Source organism: Strigops habroptila, chromosome 6 (assembly GCF_004027225.2).
Source record: "Strigops habroptila isolate Jane chromosome 6, bStrHab1.2.pri, whole genome shotgun sequence".
NCBI lineage: Eukaryota > Metazoa > Chordata > Aves > Psittaciformes > Psittacidae > Strigops > Strigops habroptila.
The window spans coordinates 43,665,706-43,692,744 of NC_044282.2; the positions used below are offsets into that span (position 1 = coordinate 43,665,706).

General features: G+C 38.9%; 1 protein-coding gene across 4 annotated transcripts in view; it reads right to left on the minus strand.

Moving 5' to 3' along the window:
- The window catches only part of PXDN (peroxidasin), a 152,286-nt gene that overhangs the window by 33,101 nt on the left and 92,146 nt on the right, over positions 1–27,039 (minus strand). For 3 of the 4 annotated variants that reach the window (XM_030489710.1, XM_030489706.1, XM_030489708.1), the window contains one exon: positions 16,807–17,707. The exons of the other annotated variant lie outside the window; for it this stretch is intronic. In XM_030489710.1, the coding sequence (XP_030345570.1) occupies positions 17,543–17,707 (165 nt within the window). In that variant the 3' untranslated portion in view covers positions 16,807–17,542. Of the gene's footprint in view, positions 1–16,806; positions 17,708–27,039 lie in introns of those variants that run through there. 4 annotated transcript variants of the gene reach the window in all.

A 27,039-nucleotide genomic window follows, 5' to 3' on the forward strand; every position in this document is an offset into this window, starting at 1 on the left:
CGCTGTCTGGATGACTGAGTACCCAGTACTGGTATTATAGGGCAAATCTTTCCAAATCCTTTAGCAACACTGATAATACAAATATTCTTTTGTGCCAGCACGCTGTCAAGAACTGTGATGCTGTCCACATCAGTCTCAGAGAAGAAATAAAAATGCAGACCCAAACCTTGTTTCATCTGAGGAGGCCAGTGTTGATATATACTTAATTAAGTAGACTTAATTGTCCTGAGGAATGCCATCAAAGTTAGTGGGAAAAATCTTTGAAAAATCACACCCAAATTCCTTACTGTTTTCTGATTTATTTCTGTTAGCTGGGTTTTTTTCATGTAGTAAATAGAAACAATTTTTTAACTTGGACTGGAAAAATAGATAAATATTCAGGCACAGTTTAGGAACTTTCCAGGCAAAGTTGCAAGGTAGTATCAAACCAAAAAGCCTACCTGGCAAGAAGCCAGCTGATAAAAGAACTTTTGCAATGAAAAAGCATGCTAACTCCAGAAAACAACATGGAAAAAGCTCTGATAAACATCCTGACTGTTTCTTCCCCAGAAAAATTCCCTTCTACATAGTAACTGCTGTTGCTGTATGATCATCTTCTCCTGCATGTCCCTGTGCAGAACTAGTACTCCAGGGATATTTTTGCTTTTGATGACTGATCTTCTGTCTCATCAGCCAGTGGGAGTTTGCCCTTGACTTCTACAGAAGCTCGGTCAAGATCCAGAACAAACAGTGACAGAGATTGCTATTCTGAGTTGTACGATCTGGGTGAGAAAAACACCAAGAGAAGCAGACAATCAAATTAATTTAAGGGTAAGGAAGATTCTTCATCTGGGGCACCAAATAATTATTTTTGTTTATTGATACTATAGGTTCACATTTCTCATAGCAAAGCAGAAGCATTCAAATAAAGCTAGTTTGTCCAACTTGGCAAACTTATCTGTTGTTTTAGTGGACAGGCCAAGGATTGACTAGACACTAAATCAGAGCTGGCAAAAATCCTCATGGTTGTACTACATTGATTTATGCTGACTTAAGATCTAGCAATACATAGTCCTCTAATAAAGTGAGGTATACAGGAGGCAATGTGCTAAAACTTTTGATGGCTTTCTCTGCACTGAAGTACTGAAGTAACAGAAGACTTCAAAATTAATTCCGGAAATATTCAAAAATATCTACTTACAAAATTTTTGGAGTCAAGCCATTTTGGCAGCACGTATTTGGCATAGATTTTAAAGGTATTATCCATGGCAATCTTTTATTAAAAAAAAGAGCTACCTTGGCAAAAAATGTGGACAAGAATTTTACTCTCCAGACCAGTAGAAACGCAAGACCTTTTCATTAGATGTAACTCTATTTTAGCAATTAGACATAAAAAGAAAAAAACTTTCAGACTAGTATTACAGTAAATTCAAGGGATTGCTGCTGATTGCATCTCTGTTGTGGTTAATGGCTCACTGTCCACATGGAGACTGGTAATGAGTGGCATCCCTCAGGGGTTGGTGTTGGGACTGATCCTGTTCAACATCTTTGTTGGCGACATGGACAGTGGGATTGAGGTTGCCCATGACACCACTGTGTGGTGCAGGCGACACACAGGAGGGAAGGGATGCCATCCACAGGGACCTGGACAGGATTGAGAGGTGGGGCAATGCCATCCTCATGAAGTTCAACCAAGCCAAGTGCAAGGTCCTACACCTGGGTTGGGGCAATCCCAGGCACTGCTACAGATTGGGCAGTGAAGTGATTCAGCGTAGCCCTTCAGAGAAGGACTTGGGGGTGTTGGTTAATAAGAAACTGAACATGGCTGGCAGTGAACATGAGGTGGCAGCCCAGAAAGCCAACTATATCCTGGGCTGCATCAAAAGAAGCGTGACCAGCAGGTCGAAGCAGGTGATCCTGCCCCTCTACTCTGCTCCTGTGAGACCCCACTTGGAGTACTGTGTGCAGTTCTGGTGCCCCCAACTTAAGATGGACATGAAGCTGTTGGAGCGAGTCCAGAGGAGGGCCACGAGGATGGTAAGAGGGGTGGAGCACCTCCCGTATGAAGACAGGCTAGAAAAGTTGGGGCTGCTCAGCCTGGAGAAGAGAAGGCTGCATGGAGACCGCATAGCAGCCTTCCAGCATCTGAAGGGGGCCTGCAAGAATGCTGGAGAGGGACTCTTCATCAGGGACTGTAGCAATAGGACAAGGGACAACAGCTTCAAACTTAAACAGGGGAGATATAAGGAAAAAGTTTTTACTGTGAGGCTGGTGAGGCACTGGAACAGGCTGCCCAGGAAAGTTGTGAATGTTCCATCCTCGGCAGGTGTTCAAGACTAGATTGGATGGGGCTTTGAGCGTCCTGGTCTAGTATGTAGTGTCCCTGCCCATGGCAGGGGAGTTGGAACTAGGTGATCTTAAGGTCCTTTCCAACCCTAACCAGTCTATGATTCTATGTGTAATTTCAGTGAGATTATTTCTGATGTGAATTTAACACATCTAAAGCTGATCCCAAAATATTTTCGCTGTTCATCCATCATAAAAATATTGTATAATGCCAAAGGAAATACTTGCTTTACACAGAATTATCCTTCGATATCTATAAAACACTTACCACCTTCACATTTAAGCAGGAACACTTGCTATTGTCAATAACATTAGTGTAATTTTGTTAATGTAAATAATGTGTACCCTGCTGCTCTAGAATGTGCTTACTTTAAAATTCCAATTATTTTATTGATTCAACTAAAAGTTTCAAAGCTGAAATCGGACAGGTAAGAAGAAAAATAGCAGATGATCAATAATCTAGAAATATGCAAGTATCTTTGTTCCACAGTTTGTTAAACCGTTGCATTATCAGCAGGTCTTTGCTGCTAGTTGTTCAGTTTCACCAATTTTTAATTTTTCATGCAATAAACCTATAAATAATTTTTATTTATATTCCCCTCTCCTGTTTTTATGGGACAACTGTTCTTAAATGCTGTTTCTTTGATAGGTGGGGTTAAAAAATGAACCAACTTATGTCATAGATCACAGTTTATTTGTTTTTTTTGTTTTGTTCTGGGTTTTTTTTTTTTTAATTAACTATTTACTTAGTTAGAACTAGTTTAGTGTTCACATGTTGATTTACAGCTAATGTAGCGGTACTGCAACTATGCAAAAATCCTGAGGGTAGGAGAAGTTGAAATTGGCCAGTTAGTATTGGCCCACTGTCAGGCTGATTTCTTCTTTACTCTTAAACCAAACCTGTGATTCTCTGCCAAGATTATAAGTCTGCCATGGGAAGTAATTCTTACAATTAATATAGCCCCTTACCCTTCAGCTTTCCTTAATGTCATGCTCTGCTAGACCTGCCCATAGAGAGTTTTTAAAGCCTTAAGTCACAAAAAGTAGCAGAAACACAATACTTAAAATACATGGTCTGACTCTCCAGCTGGTACAAGCATTACACCACTGCAAATACTGACGTTAGAACCCATTTGCAATGGTTCTACAGTTCTCGTGCCTAAGAACACAGAAATTGACTTTTCGGTTTACTCTCCTCTCACTGGATGCATCACAGTCTTGGGAAAGCCATCACTTCACACGCGACTGTGACATTCCAGAATGCAGACGTTTGCACAAGCAAAAACACATGTTGCTTATAAAGGTATGCTAAGGTTCACATTAGACAGAATTATGGAGCTTTACCTACTGATTCTCGAAGTATTATTCCTACGTTGCTAATACGCACACACTGATATTCTTCATAGAATAGCATTTTACCTATGAAAGATGCAGAGACCTCTTTTTCACTTGAGGTAGAGTATCTTTTGAAGAAATGTTTTCTGGGCCACAAATGTTTGTGGATAAAAGGGCACTCATGGCTGGCTAACACTACAATAGCACCACAATAAGTTTGTCTGTATAAAGTTCTGGAGCGATTGATCGAAAAAAATGCCTTATAAAAAAAAAAAAAGGTATGACATCAAAATTTATATTAAAAAAACCCTTTAAAAGTCCTTTTCCATTGACTTCTAACTCCTATTGCATGCTTATTTTTTCAAAAGTTTATTGTCACACATTATGATTTTCCAGCTTTGAGATTGGTTTGTATGTTTCTAAAAATTTCCAAAAACATTTCTTGAGAATGTTGTATTTACTGGCATGTGCCTGATTCACAGCCTATTTTGGTGAATGGAAGGAAGTACTCCTAGCAATATCAGTGTGTGCAAGTCTGTAAATTTGTTGCAAATCATTAAAAATTATCTCAGGAATCAACAGGATATCATACTATTACATCATATGGCTTAGAATTTGGGGAAAAATAATGAATGGGGAAGACTGCCTTATTTGTGTTAATAACCATATAGTGTAATTATTCAGTGCATCCAAATGAGTACAGTACATTTTTGACATTTAAAAAATGTGAAACACAAGAACAGCTGAACTCTCATATATATTCTCAGGCAGATACACTGGCAAATGCCCCTCAATATACAGGCTCCTCTTTGATTTACAGTATTCACATGGGCAATTAAAACTTCCATCCTCTCAGCCTGAGGCCAAGCAAGGCTTTGCTGGAATCCTTCAGCTGCCAGATGAGCAGAGTTCCAGAACTTTCACAGATTTTTCTTGCATCCTCCTGCAATAAAACGACTGCCAAGGTTAACTGTCAGATATTTGTAGGGAGCAGTAAATCTCACAGAGAGAAAGGTATTTCCCATTGTTTAGTAAGAAAAAAAGGAAAAAAATCTTGTTGGAATATATGTGAGAGGGAAAGACAAACTGTGCTTTGAAGCCTGAGCCTTTTTCAAGACTGAACATCTTGAGTTTTTGCACCACAAAACATTTGCAAAGAGTTAATAAGTGAACGGGATTTAGCAATTCAGCAGCCATTACAGAACAAATTAGAGATCGCAGTCTGAGACTTTCCAGGGTACAGACAGTTTTATATACAAAGAGAACAAACTTATTAGCTTAATTTCTCTGGGTTTGATTATGAATATATCTCATGATTAGTTTAGAGATTCTTTTTGGTGGTTGTACTGATTTTCCTAAATATCTAAATGAAATTCCTTCAGCAGTGTTTTCTGGCAGACACCATTCCTGTTCTGGTTTATAGAGCACTTCCAAAGTGGATTGCTTATGATATTTTCTCACTGTAAGCTAAAATCAGTCAGAAACACCTCTAATTTTTTTTGTTCTTCAGCAAAGTACTGTATTTTACATTTTGATTAGTGAGGGCCACGCTCCGTTACTGGTTCTAAGGTTATATGATCAATATTGTTAGAACAAAGATTTACATTATCCACCGTGCATGTTTTTTTTCCAATTTTCCAAGAAGTAGTCATCTTAACACACTTACAACTTTCTTTTACCTTGGATCTTCATTTACAGCTGTTATTGCTGTAAGTGGGAGTTGGATATGGGGATTAAACCCAAGCTATTTCCTTTGGGGACTGATGTTAATACTTCTGTTTAACAACACTGAATCATCACATTTGCTCCAATGCTCTCCGCTTACTGCATGCTAAACTGAAAAATCAGTATCTTCCTTCCCTGCTCTGAACACTGCATTTTATTCTGTTTCCAGTGGATTAATTTTGTTAACCTGAATGTACTCTGTGTCATGAGATATTCCCAGATGTTTTATGGGCTGTGAAGAGCGAATACATTTTGACAAGACTCAGACATGACATTACTGAAGCCAAATAGCTTAGCTGTATTCCAAGAAGTATTGGACTTTTGTATGAATAGTAAATTTAGTAAAATTATCCAGAGGATACAAAAGATTCAGAGAACTTTTCTTTGATATATAAATCCTCAGGTTTAAAGGTATGAACCAGCTTCCAATTACTGAAGGAGAAGGAACTGCACCATAGGTAATATCTGACACAGCAGCCTGTTACACCAGGCTCAAACATCTGCTTTCAGCCACTGCTGGACTGAAATATACATAGTTGTCTGACAATAATTAACATCTTTTGTTGCTTTCACTATTATTAACATTCTTCACAAACATTTCTCACAATTATTCACAGTTTTAACATAGAGAATTTACCAATGTCATACCCCTTGTTTATTACCATATTTCATCATGTCTGTAGAAATGAATGCATGTGAAAAAGGTGGGAAACAAGCTGGTGTATCCATCCAGAAAGTCAATTATAAGAAATGCATTCAGCCAACGGGGCTAAAAAATAAATCCAGATAAGTCATGCAAACTGCAACTTGAGCAACAGTGGCTAACTTCTGAGTTTCTCTGTTGCCTGCCAAATGAAAAAGTAGAAAGTCAAATGGTAAAATATCCAGTCCTGTCAAAATTTACCAAGAATCCACTGAAGCTCAAACAGTAAAAATTTCCAGGGAAACTGGAACCCCACTGTATGTTTTCCTCAGAGAGGTCTTACAGCAAAGCAGATTGGACGCATGCACATGATTAATTACAATTACATGCCAGTAGTATCCACACCACCATGATCCAAAAATGAGAGCGGAAAGCATAGCTGTGAAAAAAAGTCTGAAGGAAGGCAGAAGTGAATAGGGAGCCAGAAAATTAGCTGTCAGGCCGGAGAAAACAAGACAGGAAAAGGAGTAGCTTAACAGGAGACAGAACGTTCAAAGGCTCAAGCTGTCATAATAGCATAGCTGGAACAGAAGAGCCTTTTTCTATGGTAGCTATTTCTTCACAGTTCTATTTTATGCTGGGATCTTGGGAGAAAAAACAGACCCCATGTATGCCTTCCCTCTTCTTTGTTCAGAAATTCATTGCAATATGGGGACTCAGATGACGTGAATGTAATTTAAGACAAATCAATTAGGAGTTACATCAGTAGAGATGCTTAACAGTGAAGTGCTTTCTAACATGACCTAGCAAGCTGACCATGTTTTGTCCAATTGTGAACATGCATAGTATTCACCTGGTTTTGAAAATCGATAAAACTTACAGCAGTGAAAAAAAGAGTTCCCCTGACAGGAAAAAGGCAAAATTGTCTAAAGCTTTGAATATTTTTTTGGGAGGAACACATTTTGTTCCCAGTTCTGCCAGTGAACTGCTGTTCTTTCTCCATCTGTCAAGCTACTTAGGTCATGGTTGATAGTAATGGAGTGTCATATAAGAAATAAATGCACCATAAACTTTAATAAAGAGGCTTGATAAAAAAATTATTTTTAATTAAGAGTGTTTGAATTAAGTAAATGTCAATTGTTGACATGGACTTTTGGGGTTGGGTTTTTTTCAATTAAAAAAAGCTTATAGCTTCAGTTACTGGTGCTTCCTACCCTTCTCTTTCTCCTTCTGTCCCCCTATCCCCTAATTAAAAGCGATGTGAAACCAGTATTAAAGAAATAAAAATCTAGCATTACTTGTTTTGCACGTTGTTTAGAATCAAAAAAATTTGGTTGGTAGATACCTCTGGAGGCCATGTAGTCCAACTGCCTCCTAAAACCAGGGCTAATTACCAAGACAGGTCAGGCTGTTTGGGGCCTTGCCAAGTGGAGTTCTGACTGTCTCAAGGATAAAGATCCCACAGCCTTTCTAGGCAACCTCCTCCAGTGCTTAACCACTGTCACAATGAAAATCTTATACTTGTACCTAGCTGGAATTTCCCTTGCTGCAAGTTGTGGCTATTGCCTCCTTTCACTGACTGTATCTAAGAAGAGTTTAAATAAGTCTTCCCCCACTTAAACAGCTGAAGATAACAATTAGACATCTCCCATTTTCCTTCTCTTCACTGAGACGAATAAGCTGCTCTTTCCTTGATTCTTCTTATGCTTTATGCACCAGACCACTAGTGTATATCTGCTGGATTTGCTTTTTTTAAGAATTTTTTATGCATTGAAAAGCCCCAAATTGGACCTATACTCTACATGTAATTTTATTAATGCAAGGTAGAGGGGAATAATCAATTGTTTTGACCTGCTAACTGCTCTCAGCATGGCCAGCTATGACACCTCCCTCAGATAACCTGAGCATTTCTTATGGGAGATGAATTCTCACTGATCTGGAACAAAACTTGTTTCTACGAACCCCATGTTTGCCTTGGAAAAAATATTATTTTTTCTTCAGTTTTAAGGAGTGTGACAAAAAGGTTTGAGGACAGGTGAAATTAATTCATTTTTGGACAGAGTGATACAAAAGAAAACGCAGAGTAATCAACTAAGCTTAATTCTTTTTATATGAGCTTTACACATGCTAGACACCCAGGTACTATTGTCCATTCTGGGGACATTCCGAAGTTAATGATAAGGATTAAGACGTATGACAATGAGTCTGGAGAACTGGGTGAGCAAACAGTTACATGAAAGAGACATCCTGAAAGCAATACCCAGAAAAGTATGGAGCTTATAGTCATCATCCTTGAAACTGAAATACTGTAAGATTTTTTTTGAGATATAACTGATCTAGAAATGGATTACAAATGTTTTTCTCATTTAGAGCGAAAAATAACCTGAAGGACTGAAATCTAAGAATACATCAGTCCTAGTCTCATATGCTGAAAGAAAATTTGACTTTTTTTTGTTTCCTTTGTACATCATAAAACATTTCTCTGGAAAAAAAGAAGAAAAAAGCGTGAAAGACATGTTGAAAGAGTTCAACAAATTCAGTTCAGAATTTGTTAAAACATTTAATGATAGGGAGCACTGAGCATTCCTGGAGTTCTCTACCAAGTGAAGACCTCATCAGTCACAGATTATAGAAGATCATTGCACTTGAAGGAAAATTCCCAGTCATTATTTAGACTTTGGCGAGCACAGCTGAGATTGTGTATCCCTCACCAAATGCGTGCAATTATTCTTCACCTTTAAATGCTGCTCACAAGGAAATTTGAGTTACTGTTCCTCATGGATTTTAATTTTTCTTCATAACAAGGAGAAAGTCCATCCCCTAAGGCAGCATGTCCTAGGATTTTGGTGAAATCCCTGCCTTTTCCTTTGTAATGTCAGCATTCTGTTTTCTCTTGTCAGAGAAGGGAAGAACTGTGAGAAAATTCTTTACATTGCGCTTACATGAGAATGAAAACAACCATCCCACCTCAGAGTTCCTCCCCCTTCTAGGGTATATTAAAGTCTTAAATTTGCAGTTAGAACACATAAGTATCTATCAGCATGATAGGCTAAGTTCCAGTTACAGTGTATGGCGTCCTAAAGTATGCTGTCAATGGAGCCTGAAGAGCACTTCAATTCTCCCTCTATTAAACTCATAAGGGTTGATTTAGTTTATCAGAGGGATCCAGTGCCATTTGAAGAGTCCTAGGATCACCTGTTTGATACTTTGCTGCCATCTGGTAAGGCACAGACATCCCCAAGTTCCTTTCTGCTCTCATTCTGCTGTGGATGTCTGCATCAGCCTAGGGCATCTCAGATGACAGGAATGACTGTGCTGATGGGCTGGTTAAGTAAATAATCCTCAAATACTCAGAAATCACTCTGAACCATATTTTCATTGCCTGCAATGGAAGTTTAAGCACTTAAAATGCCAGCAGATATCTACCTCCAAGCATCTAAACAGAGGTGTCTTTAGTGCCATCAGTATCTGGGCTACCCTAATACAGAGTGACAGAAGTAGCACTGCCTACATTACCTGTGGTAATGAGGCATCAGTGACAGTGGCTTTAGCCACCTTCTGCTAACAAGAGTGGTTCTAAAAACAGGCTTACAGCAGAATCACTGAGCAACTTTAGAGAAATTGTGTAGAGAAGGCTACAATGCAATTCAGCAAGAATGAATGTCAAGTTCTGCACATAAGCAAGAGCAATCAGCTGTATAATGACTGGATGAATAATTATGATCTCTGGTGCTACAGAAAAGGGTCTCTGAACTAGAGTGAGTCACAAGCTGAAAATTATTCAATATTAGGCTGCTACAAAAAACAGAACATACCATTCTGGGATAGATAAACAAGTTTTGCCTGCAAAACATGTGAAGTAACTCTTTCTTTCCACTTAAGAGTAGTATGACCTCAGGGGGAGTATCATGTCCATTTTTGGGCAATGTAGATCAAGAAGAATGTGTGTCAGTCCAGACAAGCAACAAGAATGACTGAAGATCTTAAAAACATGGCCAATAAAAAAAGGTTAAAGGAATTACGATTGAGTAATCTAAATAGGGCTGATGGGAGAATACTTGGCAAGACACTCTTTGCTGCCTTTAAGAATAACAAAGAGAACGAGGAGGAGAGAAAAACACAAGGCCGTTTCTGATGCTGATCCCTACGAAAGACTTTTGGCCACTATGATTTATTTTTCCCATGCATGTGCATCAGGAGCAGGGTCCATGCAGCCAGTTCGTCCATCACTACTGCTTAGCTCACCCTCATGAGCTAGACTTTTGGCAGGAGAAGGCTCTCTGGAAATGTGGAACTACTGCCAAATACTGAGGACTGCCAATCTTGTAACCTTTTTTTCCTCTACACTGTGTATCAGCTTGCATTTGTACAAAGAGTGCTTGGACCACATAAAGAGCTGACTGAGTCTGAAACAGAGGCAAACTACACAAATAACTTCATGAAGAAACTTGACCATCTCCCTGTTTCTTTAAAGGCAGAATGTAACTATCAGCCGAAGTTTAAATGATACTGCAGAGTCAGACACAAAATGTACTTCTGTTTAAAAGAGAAAAAATATTAAAACCCATTATTAAAATCTGATGTCAGGGAGTAGCAAAGGCCAGCAACAGCCTAAGGGCATGGGAGTCTATGGTGATCCAGAGCAAGCTGTACCCTCACCATTAGGGTGCAGTCCCAGCAGTTTAGAGAGGGACAGAGAGCCCCAGTGGAGGCTGGGCAGGGCCAGTAAGGTCTGTTGGTGCTTTCAGGGCCCTGGAAAGTTTAAAAGGAAGAAAAAATATCACACTCTTGATTTAACATACACCTGACTGATTTTAAGGATACCTGTATTTAAAAATTCCACATAGTAACTTTTAAGTCCTGAAGATGATAGATAAAATTCAATAAATGCAGTGATTTGTTCACTACTATTGAATTCAAATACAGCCAATACTACTGATAGCAAAACATCAGATATATTTACTAGTAAATATAGGCTGAAGGAAAGATTTTTAGTCTTGGCTGAAGCCTGAATGGTTCTTACCAGAATTACAGTTTGGGTTGGTGGCAGAACCGACCATGCCAAAATATTTTTTAACAGTTATGTGGTTTTGGAAAAATCTAATGAAATCTCCTGAGAATTGTTGTTTTTTGAGAATCTGGCTGCACCTCAATGGGAAATGGGCTCTTCCAGCTTTAGGATCTTACTGAATGCCATAAGCATAGGAGCAATGGTGAAGCTTGGAATTTAAATGTTTCCCTGCCCTTCTCGGCCACAGATAAGATGAGTTGGATGCGACATCCTAGTTTTAATCCATCTGTTCTTTCAGGTACTATCAGATGCATTGCTCATTTAACTGACAGAATATTCTCAGAATAATTTGTATTACTTGCATTCTGCAATAGCCTCGTTGATCTCTTCTTCCCCACTTCACCCACAGACACAGACTTAGCTATTCACCATGTGTTCCTCACCTCATTGTACTATGAGACAGCTGTGCTCTTACGGATTGTTTTAGACCATTTGGCTGCAAAAGCTGGCTGGCAATCCTGTACAGCTGTAACCTTGGCATACTAACTTTCTAATGAAAGCCATGCCACCGTGGGCACCAGAGGGAAAACAAATACCCGTTTGTCCATGGAAAGTCTAACAGGGAAGCAGATTCACTTTTGGTTCAATAACAAATTTCCTTTGACTGCAGCCCTCCCTTTGATTTTTTTCACAGTCAAGTTGGCTGAATAGCCAAGGGCAGAAGACCTATAGAACTTTGGGCTACAGCTGCCAATTATTTGAAACAAAGAATCTATGAAAAATTAGCAAAGAAACTGCTAAATGAATTCTTAGAGTACTGTCTTACTAGGAGGTGGTTTTATTCCACAAACTGGTTTCTTTTTCATCTGCACACACATTCAATAGAAAAGTCTTGAGCAGTGAGGAATGTCTGGCATTTCTGCTGTCAGTGTGCATGTACATTGGAGTATGGTATTTTTAGAAGCCCATCACATCCAAGTATGCATGAATTCTCACGTAACCTCATAGTGTGAACAGCTCACAGACTCAGGGATGTGAGGGTTTATCAGATTAAACACACAACTTGGTTCCTGCGGAGTGTCCAGCAAATACTGAACATGTGAAGTTCTCTAAACACATGCTGTGCATTCCAATCCAGGGGCAAAATATGCTTTAAGACTCAAATGGAAGAAAGAAGCGGAAAAGGCTGTGGTAGCTCGGGTATGGCATAGCTCTGCAGTGCAGAGCTAAAATTCATTAGCGTAGAGACTGCATGAGGAAAGTTGGATGTTCAGTGCGCTTTAAACAGCCACATGTCTCTTGTATCTGAAAAGGTGTTTCTTTCTTGAGGGAATTTTTCTGTAAATAGGTTTCTGCTGGGCCTACTGTCGTTTCCTGACCCATGCCCAGAAATTAAGCTGTATTTCTTCTCTCTTGGCCAGACCATCCGACATATAGCCTTTAAGTGCCTTCACAATAGAAATAAAACAGGGGCAGCTTTACAAAGAATGCCCAGGGAAGGTCAACTTCAGAGAATGTCTAGTTTGAGACACAGAGTTATTCACACAAGAAGGTGAACTTCAGTGAAAGGGGTAAGTTTGGACTGGAATCTTTCTGGAGCTTTTTCAATTTCCCTTTATTTCTCAAAAGATAAGAATAACATTTTTTACAATGTCAAAGCCTAGCAAATGTAAGGAAAACATTTAAGAAAATATCCCAGTGCTAGAGACGATAGATAGAAGTTTTACTGACTGAGCCACAGAACAATTTTACAGCAAGCTTCCACTTAAAGAGGGCACTGGTTTAAAGACAGGGTAAAGTGTCTCTAAGTTGCTGAGTGACTTCAGATCCCTGAAATTTTGTAGACCAAGCAGAGGACAGTTTAAAGTGCCTTGCATCTTTGCCCTAGCACTGAAACATCCAAAATCATTTGACATGTAAATGATTAGGTGACTGAAAAATAAACAGGAACATATTCCACTAACTTAGTTTTGAAAAAACAATTTCTTGCAGTAAAATAGGGCAGAAACAAATGTGAACCATGGGTCAAGTATTTTTTTAATTTTTTTTTCATTAAAGTGCTTAATCAGACGTTAAGTACCTAATTTAATCACCAAAGCTTGGACCTAAAGCCATTTGCTGAGTGAAATCCAAGTTTAGAACATAAATACAACATTCCTGCATAATGCAGCTGTGATCTAATGACTAATAACAAGAAAGAATTCTTGTTCTATTAATCCCAGGACAGAAATGAAATGGCTTTTGTGTTAACTTTCTCTAATCTTGATTACATCTATATGTCTTGTAGGTCTAAGAGGGTAAGACAAAAGTAATCTCTGCATTTTGAAAAGGGCTGAAGGGACTTTTTTTTTTTTCTTTTCTTTTAAAAGAGAGAATGAAGAAATGGGAAACAAAAAATGAGCTAATGAGATGGCTAGTGCTACTTGTTTCTTCTTGTGAACTTGTCCAGAATTCATAATGCATTTTTCCTTAAGAGAGGAGATAAAGTCTTAAATAAATAAAGATAACATGGTGTCACGCTACTGGAATTGTGCAGGCTTGTACAGCAGCCTGCAAAAACAGCGTGGAAGAATATGTTGAATGTCTTTCTAGTCCCTATGGTAACCACTGGAGCAATAAGTTGTTCTGAGGAAGAGTGGAAAAAAACGCTATGAGAAAAACAGACCCTTCCTGACTACAGCAAGGAAAAGGCATGATCTCTGCAGCCTCCTAGCAATAACGTACACTGTGATTATAACCTTAAGTATGCAACAGAGATCCAAGTGTCACAAAGGGGATGAAAAATAAAGAGCTGGCCCAGCGTTCGGTGGTTTTATGATGGGGCTTGAGGTACAGAAGTAATTTTCAGTCTGTAATTAATATTTCCCTGCTACTGCCAAGGCTTCCAGAGACTAATCTCTCCTCTTTCCAGGTTCCTAATTGGGTATCCCCTGAACAAAGTCCCACAGCTCTAAGTAACGCAATGATCGCAACAATATTACCACATAGTAGCAGCTCTCCAAACACTTCCTAAGCACTGTAGGTGGCTCTGCTGCTGTTCCTTCATTTCCTAAATTCGCACCTTCTTCCCATGACCATATCATCACTTTCCTCAGCACCCAACATCAATCATCTCCAGAGATGCATCCAAGCTACTGCCAGGTATGAGTGGGATTTCCTTACTTTAGGGCTGAAATACCTATTACCATCAGTGTAGCACTCCCATCAGAGCTCACTAAGTTGAATTTCTTGTCACGGCATTATCTTACATGAATTTTCAAGTAAAAAGTATGAATTGTTCATAATTGAATGTATAAAAGAACAGCTTGGTATACTGAAGATAGGGAATTGTGTTGTTTCTGCTGTAGAGATCTCAGAGAGCAGGAAGGAAATGTTCCCAAGGAACATGGGGGAAAGGAAAAGGATCTGGAGCATGAATTTTCAGCAGAGAATTGGAGGAACTAGCTGGGGAAGATGAACACCTGGCATAGTAATTGAAGTTCATAACATGATTTTACATTTGAATATCCTATCTGTACCACACATTTAAAACACTGTATGTTTAATACGGTTTCTAAAACATGTATCTATACTACAAAACATATAAAAATGTCAGTAGCACATAAATATATTCATAACTGTACTAACAAACAGCTCAGCCAGATAAACGTTATACTTGATCTTAGTCATTGTCTAAATAACTAATTGAGCATCCCTCAATGCTTAAACTAGCAAAATAGTTTTTTCTACCAAATACAGTATGTTCTTGCATCTCACTTTAAAGGTCAAAGAGCTCTCTCCAGCAGCTCACCAGAGCAATGACTGCCACTGAAAGGGACCCTTCACGTTACACCTCTGATCTAGGAAACCCTTGCTCTAAATACAATTTTAGAAATTCTTCACCTCATCATTCTCAGCAGCCACTTCCCCTTGGAACGTCACTCTCCCATTATTTGAAAAGGAAGAAGAAAAAATCCAGCACGTTTTGTTTGTTAAATAGAGAAAATACTTTCTTCCTTCCTGTATACCACTTCCAGAATTTCAGCAACAGATGTAGCTGAACTATTAAAGCTTCTGAGACCAGAAGGGTCACAAATTCCCTGCCATAGATAAGGTAAACTCTTGTCTAGGCAGTTTTTGACTGATATCTCCTAGGCAGAAACACATGCACATGTGCTTCACAACACAAATGGAATGAGCTGGACACAGATCCAGGGGCACGGAGCTCACTGTGTGTGTGATGTACAGATTAATCTCTCTGAGCAGAAGTGTACATTTGTGATAGGGTCGGTCCATCCAAAACATGAGCTATCAGTGAACCATATGCACAGTTAAATACATCAGTCCCAACATACTTAATACACTACTATACTCCATTGTAGTAGCTATAGTTAGTGGCTAACGTAAGACAAATTGTCCACACAGATCCCGTAAATCCTCAAATTTCATTCGGATGAAATTTTCAGGTGAAAAAGAAGATGTATCCATATCCATCTAGTATAGACCTCTACTTCTGGGGAATATTAACAGCATGTAACAATTTGCTATCAAACTCTAGAAATTATATTTTTCATCTCTTAGATCTCACAAGGCAGAAGTTTTTATTCATTGTTGTTATTGTCATTCTTATCTTAATGCAGGCTACCCAAATCCCCCATGCTTAATTTTGCTGCATTTATTTACTTGCCAGCACCCCCTCACTCTCACTGAAGAACACAAGTCTCAGGAAAGTCACGATCATGAAAGAATGCTGTTAGCAGCAGTAGGAAGATGATGGATGGACAATCCGGTCTTGACAAAGCTTCAAAACAAGGAGATATGCACTATTTTCACTCTTTTATCTCCTTTCCCCTTTAACAAAACTCATCTCTTGCAACACCCAGCAGATGCTCCACATGACAGCATGAGATCTGTCAGAGTACCTTATAAAATCAGTGAAAACCCCTAGGTCTGCAGTGTCACGAGCGAATGAATAATGTCACTTCAATCACATGAAATATATAATTAATCAGACAGTAAAAAAGTGTTGGCCTCAAAACGTTGAACTCTTTCTCCAGTTCCACTGGACTTTATTGCTTCCAACAAATTGTTGAGAGAACATGACAAAAGAAGAGAAAAATCAAGGTCTTTGGATTATAAGAGCTCAATGTTAATCGATATGAGGACTGCAAATATTGGTTACATCCCGGGCTGAGCACCCAATTCAGATATCCTTTTGAAGGGCTGTTTTTCACTCCTTCATGTGCTGAGGAAGAGCCTTAAGGAAGTTGTACAAAGACAGATTGAAGATCATTGCTTTCCCCTGACACACAGTTCTTGGCCAAAAATAGGAGGGGAACTAATGAAGAATATAAATAAGGGAAAACAAATACAAAAGGTCTGGAAAGAAGTTGTAATAAAACAGAAATTGGAAACAGGCATAAGTTAAATCCAAGAAAGTCTAAATAGAGACAGGCTGGCATCAGTTCAAGCTATGGTACTTAAAATAATTTAGACAGTCACCTTTAAAAAGAAGTCATAAAAATGCCTTGGCGGTATCAACAACTCAAGCCCTTCTATACAGTAAAACCTCTGTTACTCTTTTTTTCTTTTGCCTGTTTTCTCATGCATCTTGTCATTCCCCTCAGGTCCTATCCCTCACAGATAATTTTCAACATGTTCCAAAAGGTATTATTTAGATTAGTTAAAAAATGTTTTTTCTAATTATTCCGATAAGCAATGGTATTGGTTTGGATCTTTGACAAGGGGTGAAATTTTTAAATAATACTAAATTAATACAACACAATTATTTGGCACAATCATTTTTACTATATTATGGCTCAAAATACTAACAAGACAGTTAAAAGTATAGACACTTCTGAAGAGATAAAAATGCTTAAACATTGTCATCTATAAAGATGAACAGTAAGAAAAACTAACATATGAAAATGAGGTTATCATAACAAAACAGCCTGGTTTCTTTAAGGGGAACTTCTTTTGTTGTTTAAATAGGGATAAAAAGTTGTTGAAAATTCTTTAAAAAAAACCCTTATAAAATGCCCTGCCACTGAATATATGAGTGATGTTGGCTATGTCGCAGATAGAACCAAGCTAAAATATCCACCATGAGGTCATAACGATTTCCCAGGACCTCCTTGAAAATGTGAAGTGTGGGATATTCCTGATGAAATAATGTATAAATACCTTCAATAAAGTAAGCAAGGGAGTTAATTCTGGCAGAAGGGATCTGCTTTGACTTATTGAGAACTTGCTCTCTCCTCATGTATCTTTCACTGACAATTTAAATGAATGGATACTACAACTCAAACCACCAGAGAAGAGCAAAACCTGGGACTGGTAACTTATTACCTCATTCCCAGTCACACATTTTGGGCTGCCAGGAACCTCTTCTATCCCTTTTTGGCTCAGCACAGGACACTGTTCAACCCATTTGTCTACCCTGCTGCCTCCTTACCCCTTTGGACACACATACACACAGAGGAAAATCTAGCTACAGCTAGCTAGTTTAGAAAAGATAATTTGTTTCAAGCTGTTATGTTTCTCAAGTGAATATCAGATGAATTCATAATTGTGGGAACTCTTGAAACATTTCCAGTTTTACACAACATGTTTGTTTTAAGGCTCCGGTGACGTCTGTAATGTGTGGGTCTGCGGAGATTTGGAACAGATGCATTATTTTCCTCAGCCACCTGGAAGAAAGTAAAATATTGAGAAAAGCTGGTTTATAAGGACTCCCTAGTGTCCACAAACTGGTCTGGTTAATAAGAGAGAAAATATTTCTTCTTTTTTTTTTTTTCCCAACTGCAAAACAAATAGCTAAAACCATACATTTTCTGCTTTCTTACAGGGAAATAAAAATGTCAGGAGGCTTGCAAGGCTTAAAATTAACACATGGTAGCTTGCCTAGTGTCCTGTTTTGGGGGGGACATTAAGGATTTGGGAATGTACTTTTCAAAACTGTCCTGCAAACCTGAAACTGAAGAGAGCAAAACCTCAAACCTGTCTGCAATTCAGAGTAAATTGCAGCTTTAGCTAGAGTTAGACTGCTTTAGCAGGAGTTAGAGGAAATTCAGGAGGTTGTTTTAAGTTCTTAAGTTCTTTTACTGGGGAAAAGACACACTTCAAGTATGCACTTGAGGTTCAGAGCAAAAGGTCTCTGCAAAAAAAGTTCAAATGGCAGCCCAGAGAATGGATTTTAATACAGACAGAAGGACATGGAGCTGTTGGAGCAAGTCCAGAAGAGGGCCACAAGGATGATAAGGGGGCTGGAGCACCTCCCATATGAAGATAGGCTGAGAAAGTTGGGGCTATTCAGCCTGGAAAAGAGAAGGCTGCGTGGAGACCTCATAGCAGCCTTCCAGCATCTGAAGGGGGCCTATAAGGATGTTGGAGAGGGACTCTTCATCAGGGACTGTAGTGATAGGATAAGGGATAATGGGTTCAAACTTAAACAGAGGAAGTTCAGGTTAGATATAAGGAAGAAGTTCTTTACTGTGAGGGTGGTGAGGCACTGGAACAGGCTGCCCAAAGAAGTGGTAAATGCTCCATCCCTGGCAGTGTTCAAGGCCACATTGGGCAGAGCCTTGGGTGACATGGCCTAGGGTGAGGCGTCCCTGCCCATGGGAGGGGGGTTGGAACTAAATGATCTTAAGGTCCTTTCCAACTCTAATCATTCTACGATTCTATGTTCAGCTCGTCTTTGCAGGTGTCCTTGAAATGAACAGGCAACCTACTTTCCACATAAAAATATCACCAGCCATATCATTTGAAGTCCTTTGTTGCTTCCTCTCAATATAATAAACTGTGACAAAATACTTTGAAATCCCCATTCCTCCGTTGAGAGACAGGCATCTGTCTGTCTTTAGGCTGAAAAGGGGAATCCTGTGTCCTGCAACCCTGAGCCTGTGAGCAGAATGAGTGGACTTCATCTACCAACAGTGAGACTTGGAGATGGAGCAGAGCCTCAGTCAGAGATTGGGAGCACCTGAGGAGATCCTGCTAAGCAGCAGAGGGCTCTCAGCTGCTCTGCTCACATATGGCCACATGGCCTCAGAGTGGTGGCATCCATAACAAGAAATGCCAAAGCTGGCCAAAGCTGGAGCTTCTCTTGTGTAGCTGTCATTTCTTCCTACATGCAGAAGTCACGGGTTGTTATAGACCAATCTACAGAACCTGGATATTTAGTTCAAGACATTAGAGCACCCCTATAGTGTACTGCAGTTTCGCCCATGTCGCAACACATATCAAATACCTTTCTCATTTCTTTGTCTCAGATTGATTATTCCTCTGTCTTGGAGTAAATCTTCATGATCATGGTTAAAAAAAAAAAAAAAAAGACATTTCAGCCACAAGGCCTCTCATGGGCAGTACCCTGGATGACTGATGCTGGACATGCATGCCATAATGTTCTTTATCATCCAAGCAAACTATTCCAGTCTATGCAATTAAAGACTCCAAGGGACAAACCCGCTGTCTGACTTACCTTTGACTTTTGCATTGACAAGCTATGAAAAACTAAGCTACTGTATTTTATCCACAGAATATCAGATCAGCAATCAGGTGAGAAGAACTGTTTGAGCAACTGACTGATCTTTGTCTTCTCTTTTGTTGACGAAAATTGAAAACACAATTATTTTTATCTAGCTGACATTAGGATTTATCAGGTCATCAAGGAAAAACTTTTTACTTTTAAAAAGTGTTTTAAACCGCCTTCACAGGCTGACCAGAGCTTTCCCATATTAAGATATACAGGGTACTGCTTGAATTGTTTTCACAAATTGACCTGAAATATCACCACTGTTAGGTAAATGAGGTAAGGTGTTTCTTAACAGCTGCTGGGAATAGGGAGGAGATAGTAGATACAGCAAAAAAACACTTGTCAGAAACAAGAGATTTTTGTCTAAGATACCTACATTTCAGCAGCAAACGTAAAAAGCAGATGCCTCACCAAACATCCTAAGCTGCTGGTCTAAAAATATGTTTGGCTAGATAATATTCTAAAGTAGAGAACTCTCTGACCAGCAGTGTTTGAAAGTTTAAAACTCCCGAACCTACCTCTCCTTTACATGCTTCAGCTCAGGTCCAAGACATATACTGGGATTTTCAAAAAGAACTACATTTGAGCCCTCTATCTTCCACTGAAATTATTTTTTGCATTTCTTTGGAACTATGAAATTTCAAAGCAAACAATCTGCATTCATTGTCAAGAGAATATCAAGTTTAGCTGAAGTTCTCTTTGGTCTCTGCATTTCAGATATTGAATGGCAATGATTAAAATATGATTTTATAACAAATTTTTATGCCTCACTAACAAAATTCTTGCATTGTTCTTGTGTGCTGGCCATTGCATAAGACCAACTCTGTCAGCAAGTGCTGTGTAAAGGGTTCAATGTGAGAGTAGCTTGCACGTCACAAGAAAAAAATAACGAAATAAAATTTTCTTTTTCAAGCCTGCCCTCTGCAAAGTGAGCTAGAATACAAAGACATTTAATTATAATACTAAGAAAATAAAATATGGAATACATTCCTCTCTCCTCACCCCCGAAAGTCTAAATCTTCATTATCTAGCAATGTATAATTAGTTACATCTGCAAAACTGCATTGCTGCATTTGAAAATCCCAAAGGTCCTAGTGCAATTTCTAACAGATGTATCACTGCTCTTACACAAAGGGGAAAAATGATTCGATCAGCTTTTTAGCCTACTAACCACAAGAAATACATCACGTTATACATCCAACATCTGGTGGTGATATCATGTCCCCGCCAGTTTGTTTTTCAGCATCTTACATGGACATAGAACTAGGTCTGGCTGTGAAGCTGAGCAGAGAATTGCACTACAGTTCACTTCTTATTGCCTTTTCAGAAACACTGCGAAACATTTCACTGAAATGATAGTGTATTTATGAAGTCTATTATTTGGTGAGTCATTTGTCAGCCTTGTATCATGGAAATAATCCAGGTATCAGGTTTACAGGAAATGTCTGCTTATGTTAGACTTAGAAGTGCTCTGCTGGGGCTTGTTGACATGCTTGATTCTTCCAATTTAGCCCAACCTGAAGCAAAGAGGGAGTGAGATGAGCAGACTTTAATAAAAAACTAATGGGAGTAGAAGGATTAAGATGACGAGTTAAGGATTCAAGGAGGGGAAAAAGAACAAGTAACCAAGGGGCAGCACAGTAGACATGGCAAGCCAAAGGGTGCATCAGAGAAGTGAGAGCAGGGTGAGATCCAAATACGGACTGCCACTAATGTAGGAACTGCATAGAATTGTATTCTTCCAGCAGCTCGCACAATTGCCACCTATCCCAGGCACCATCTAGTCCATTGGGGTTTATATGTCTAAAAGTTGCCACCCTTTAAAACTGATTGGCCTGATTGCGCTAACTTCTTGGAAAGTGCTAGTTGGAATGAGCTGAAAGTGTGCAAGTTCTTTCTAACTAAACACTCAAATTTGCAGGTATGGAGCCTGGCATTGTTTTATTTACTGTCGTATAGAGCTTCATCATTCCTTCTCCTTGGAGTCAGCATCACTGCCATGGCTTACAATCAGCTGTTCTTGCATTTAGAGCTGCCTGACTTAAAGTTCTCAAGTCACTGCAGTGACAGTACTACTACAGCTGTGAATTTTCTCTGTTTTCATTTCATGAACATTTAATATTAGACAACACCTAGTTCTCAGCCTCTCAAGTACTCCTCTGTCACTTTAAAAGTCAGCAAATTACGGTAAAAGCACTAAAAAAATGAAGCCCCAGCAGAGTTTTAAATTGTTAGCAAGTAGCTGAGAATTAGCAGTAGCATGCCTTTTCCCCATTATATATGAAGAAAAATGAGAATTCACAGAAGTTATTGTTTTAAAAAGATGGCTAAAGTGTATGCTCAATGCTGTTCCTTGGAACAGGGAATGGTGTTTCGAACTCCATGGAATGGTGGTGTGAACACCCAGACAGGGGTCATATTAAATATATATTCTCAGGGTGTCCCTTTGGGTTAGTGTAGGTTGCTCACTGTTCAGCATATTCTTTTCCATACATCCCATTTTCAGTTTCTTAACTCTCATTATGCATTATATTAAGCTTAATATCCAACACTTAGATTTCAGATGAGTATCTTAAAGACAAATATTTGTTTAAGGAAGTTCTTCCATTTTAAGACAGTTACTTTTGAATATTTTCAAATTATTAGCCAGCTGGTGTGCATTTCTTATTTACCCACATGCCAAAAAGTCACAGTACTCTTTGACAAACCACTTTGGGCGTACATGAACACAAATAGACCATAGATGGATCCTCTTTAACCTCATTAATGGTCTGGATGATGGAGCAGAGTGTACCCTCAGCCAGTTTGCAGATGACACAAAAATGAGAGGAGTGGCTGATACACCAGAGCGTTATGCTGTTAGCCAAAGGGATCTCAACAGGCTGGAGAAATCTCAACAGGCTGGAGAAATGGGTCAATAGGAATCCCGTGAAGTTCAACAAGGAGAACACCATGGGGATGACTAGAAGGTTGTTCTTCCTACTAGGTATATATACTAATATAAATTTTCTTTTGATGTTATAACATGAAGAAGTTGATGATCATTCAGAAAATCTGCCACAGTGTAACAAGATCACTGGTGATTATCGTATGAATCTTTTAGCAAAAACACCCAGGCAAAAGAGATAAAGAATCTGAAGACTGAAAGAGATCAAGAACACATCTATGAAATGCTTTGCTTAGTTTTACCTCTGCTCAACATTTTATAGGGAAATCTCTAATTAAACCTCTTCAATGGAATTTGAACTGTTAAACCCTTTTGGAGGAAGGGAATGAAAATGTAATTCATGCCTATAAAGATATAGGTATCTTCAGTGGGAAGAACTTGAATTCAGCAGCGGAATGAATTAGTTATGCTTCATGAGGTGCTGTTGTGGATTAAGCCCAGCCGGTAACTCAGAACCACGCAGCTGCTCATTCACTCCTCCCCTTCTTCCTCCCCCCGCTCCCGGAGGGATGGGAAGAAGAATTGAAAGAATGCAACTCCCACGGGTTGAGATAAGAACAGTCCAGTAACTAAGGTATAACACAAAACTGATACTGCTACCACCAATAATAATAATAATAAGGGAAATAACAGAGGGAGGGAATACAATTGCTCACCACCTGCCGACTGATACCCAGCCCGACCTGAGCAGTGATCTGGGCCTTCCGGGTTAACTCCCCCTGGTTTGTGTACTGGGCATGACATGCTGTGGTATGGAATACCCCTTTGGCTAGTTTGGGTCAGCTGTCCTGTCTCTGCTTCCTCCCGGCTTCCCATGTCCCTCCTCACTGGCAGAGCATGAGACTGAAAATTCCTTGATCAGAGTAAACATTACTTAGCAACAACTAAAAACATCGGTGTGTTATCAGCATTGTTCTCAGGCTAAAGTTGAAAACACGGCACTGCACCAGCTAGTAAGAAGGAGAAAAATGACTGCTATAGCTGAACGCAGGACAGGTGCATTTATGAAAGGGGGCATCTCTACAACTTTATCAAGATGCCTGTGATGCAGAACTTGGAAGAAATCAACTGCCTGCTGAGAAAGATTGGACACTGCGTGGCTGTGTAAGCTCTAGTCCATTGAGAAAGTGGAAGCATGTCTCATTTGATCCCATGTCTGTCTCAGAAAACTTAAGGAAGGCAAAGATGACAACAGGTTGCAAAATCACTGTTTTCCAGGTGAAGTCAGGCCTAAGATTGTTTGAAAAAATTGAAATTCTAATGAAAGACAGGCTTGAAGACCCATCTGACATCTCAGAAATTTAAACTGATGAAAAGTTAATTCTATCTGCTAGCAGTGGCAACATGCTTATGTATGTCTTCTCTGATAATGATTTTAAGTTCATTGGGGTTCAGTGAAATTCTGGGATGTTCTATGATTGTTGTCCAGCTATATTAACTGACATTTTTCCTTCAGTTTAATTTTGGGTGAGTAATCTGAGGTTCAAGTAATTTAAGGATTTATTTTTAAGGGTATAGGCTACCTGACGAAAATTAGATATGGTCTTGCTGTTGCTTATTCTTCACATGCCTAACTCCATGTACATGAAAGGAAGGAAGACAGGACAGAGAATGTCACTTCTAATCTTTAACCTCCCTTGCAAAGCAGCTGGTAGGAAATGACAGGCACTGCAACACCATTATCAGCCACTCTCAGACTTGGAAAACTTCTATGATAATCAGATCATCTAAGACTCAGCTTCCCCTTCTGGTTAAAGTTCAGGGAGGTGGTGTAAATGATAGATTTGTCTTCCTTTAGTCAATCAAATTCCTATTCAAAGTAGAGGCAAAGATAGTGAAAATGAAAAACAAACAGGAAAAGGAAGTAATGCAGAAGAAGGAACAACAGTCAGTTTTCTCTGAGACACAACGGACCACTAGTGAGCTTCAGAAAATTTTAGAAGACTTTAAAGAGACCTGCATTATTATATCTTTTTCACAGATGGGAGACTTAAACATTGAGAGATTAAATTAATTGCCCAAGCATGCCAGAAGTTAATCCAAGAATAAAACCATCCTGTTTCTTATCTTCAAGGCCATTCTGCCTTCAATTAACTGTTCAAGACTTAGCCAGACAATGGTTAAGAGATGTTTTTCCCTTTTTCTGGCTTGGTCCAGAACATCTTTTAGGATCAAGATGTCAAACAGTATCAGTGTAGAATCCAGCAACTCCGGAGACAGGAGGGCCAGCAGCTCCGTTAGCCACATATCCTTGCTATGCATCCAGCAGTCCAGATGGTTTCTTTAGAGCACTTCTGATAAACTATCTATACAAACATATTGCAGTCAAACCCATTTATATTACTCATTCGAAACGCAATCCATTCTGATCTGTTTAACAGCAAAGCCTCCTCCTAAATTCCAGTTAACTGCTTGGGATAACTCACAGCTTGAAAGGAAGAATTGAAAACCATTTTATCTCTTTCTAATTCTAGTTTGGACAATTAATTCTACTTCTGATATTTACTTAAAAAAAAAACAAAAAAAAGTTTCATTTTAGTTATATCATTTGTATAAAACATATAAGACACAGGATATTGTACAGACTGTAGAATACTCTGAAACAGCCTATCTCAATTTCTCAGTACACAGGCCTGTGCTGCCTTCAGCTCAGGGAAACAGAATTACAATAGAGAATAGAAAAGGCAGCTACAGAAAAGCAACTAAAATACGGATTGATATGTAAAAAATATTTTAGTTAATATCAGATAATGGGAACAAGGCTGCTAATCAGGATAATACTGTCACGTTAGCAAATAATATGGCAGCAAAGATGCATACAATTTAATAACACAAGAATAGTGACTTATTTCCAAAAAAAAAAAACCCATTTCAGATAACTGCAGATAGTTCTTCCACCATGGTATTTCTTTCACAAAGAATGGAACTATCTAAATACTGATGAATAAATCAGCATAAAAATAAAGCAGGTATGGTGTGCTTAGATAGGCTGCAATTCTAGCAAATAAGCAATTTATTGTTTTTATTTATTTATTTTTGTGCATCCTACACTTAATTTTGTGGAAATTTTACTATGAACTGAACAAATTAATCTCTTCAGCTTACTTCAGGGGTTATTCCATGCTTTGAGGAATTAAACAGAGTTGCTCAATGCTCAGTAACCCTTTTTATCCTCCAAAACTGCATTCTATTTAAACCACCTCAAACAACTGCTGCCTACCATTTTTCCAAATATGTCCTTCAAAATAATTATGAACTGTTCTTATTTTGTCACTTCATGATGGTCATTTGACAAAAACTCTTTTAACCCCCCTTATGAAACCAGTCCTTGTGGTACCATAAATGTTGTTTTTCTCTTGGATCCACCCCCTTAGTCAGAATACTTTGGACAGGACTTAGGATTCTTTTTCTAGGTGCAGGGTCACCAGTGTCATGTAAGAGAGAGGCATGCAGGCTATAGGTGTCACTAGATAGGCACAAGAAGTATCATATGCATCATAGAAATAAGTACGCACTACAGTCACAGAAGATTAACTCATAATAAAGTATTTCATAATTAAAAGAAAATATATGCAATAAAGGAATACCATATTCAGTGGAAGTTTCCTTCCTGCCTGCAGCTAGACATTTATGTATTCCATGGAGATATTTTAACTAATTGGCTCTCAAGTTTACAAGACAAAAGGGAAGTATGGTTTTTTCTGCCTGATTGCCAGATATTTTACCCAGGGTCTGAGAGAGAAATGTATTCACGTAAGTCATAATCCTGTGCATGTTTCCTCGGTGTGCTGTGCCAAGACTGATGTAACAAGCTTTGGGAATCTTCACAGAAGACCAAAACGTGTTAACTGAGATCTGACATAGCAGCCATCATCCTGACAGTCTGGCAAGCTGCCTAGGAGAACTTGCTATATCTGCTGGGAGAGCTATGGATAGTCTCTAAAGAGTGAATGATTTCCTGAAATCTGGCCAAAACCACAAAAGTTAGTTTTCACATGGATTTCAATTTCATTTGTAGCTAGACACTCACAGGGATTGACCTTGTGTAATAAAAATGACCTAGGGAAAAAAAAAATTCCAGGATAATGTCACCAAGGCTTTTAGTATAAAATAACAAACCTGATGGTCGGCTGTAAAAGGAATTCCTTTAGCGAAATCCTGTCCTTAAACTGTAGACACATACTATCCCTAGCAATCTAATTAGGAAAGATTTCTAAGTAAATTGGTTATACATGCTCCTTGGGATACTTCTCAGGAACTGCAACAGTAAATTTTCTGTTTATCCAGCTCTGTTGTACTGGGGATGTGTAGTGTCAGAAGACAGGCCTGGAATGCTAGAGAGTATAGGATTTCTTCCTAATAAAAATATATTGTTGAGTGCTGTCATACTGACCTGAATAGACTGAAATTGAAACTGATCTCCTAATCTTCTATCTTTAAACACCGTATTCCTTCTCCTTCTTAACATACAAAATCCAGAACTACGGGGATATTGTTATTTGGAGTGAACTCTTGGCCTGGCCAGGGTTGTTCCCAGG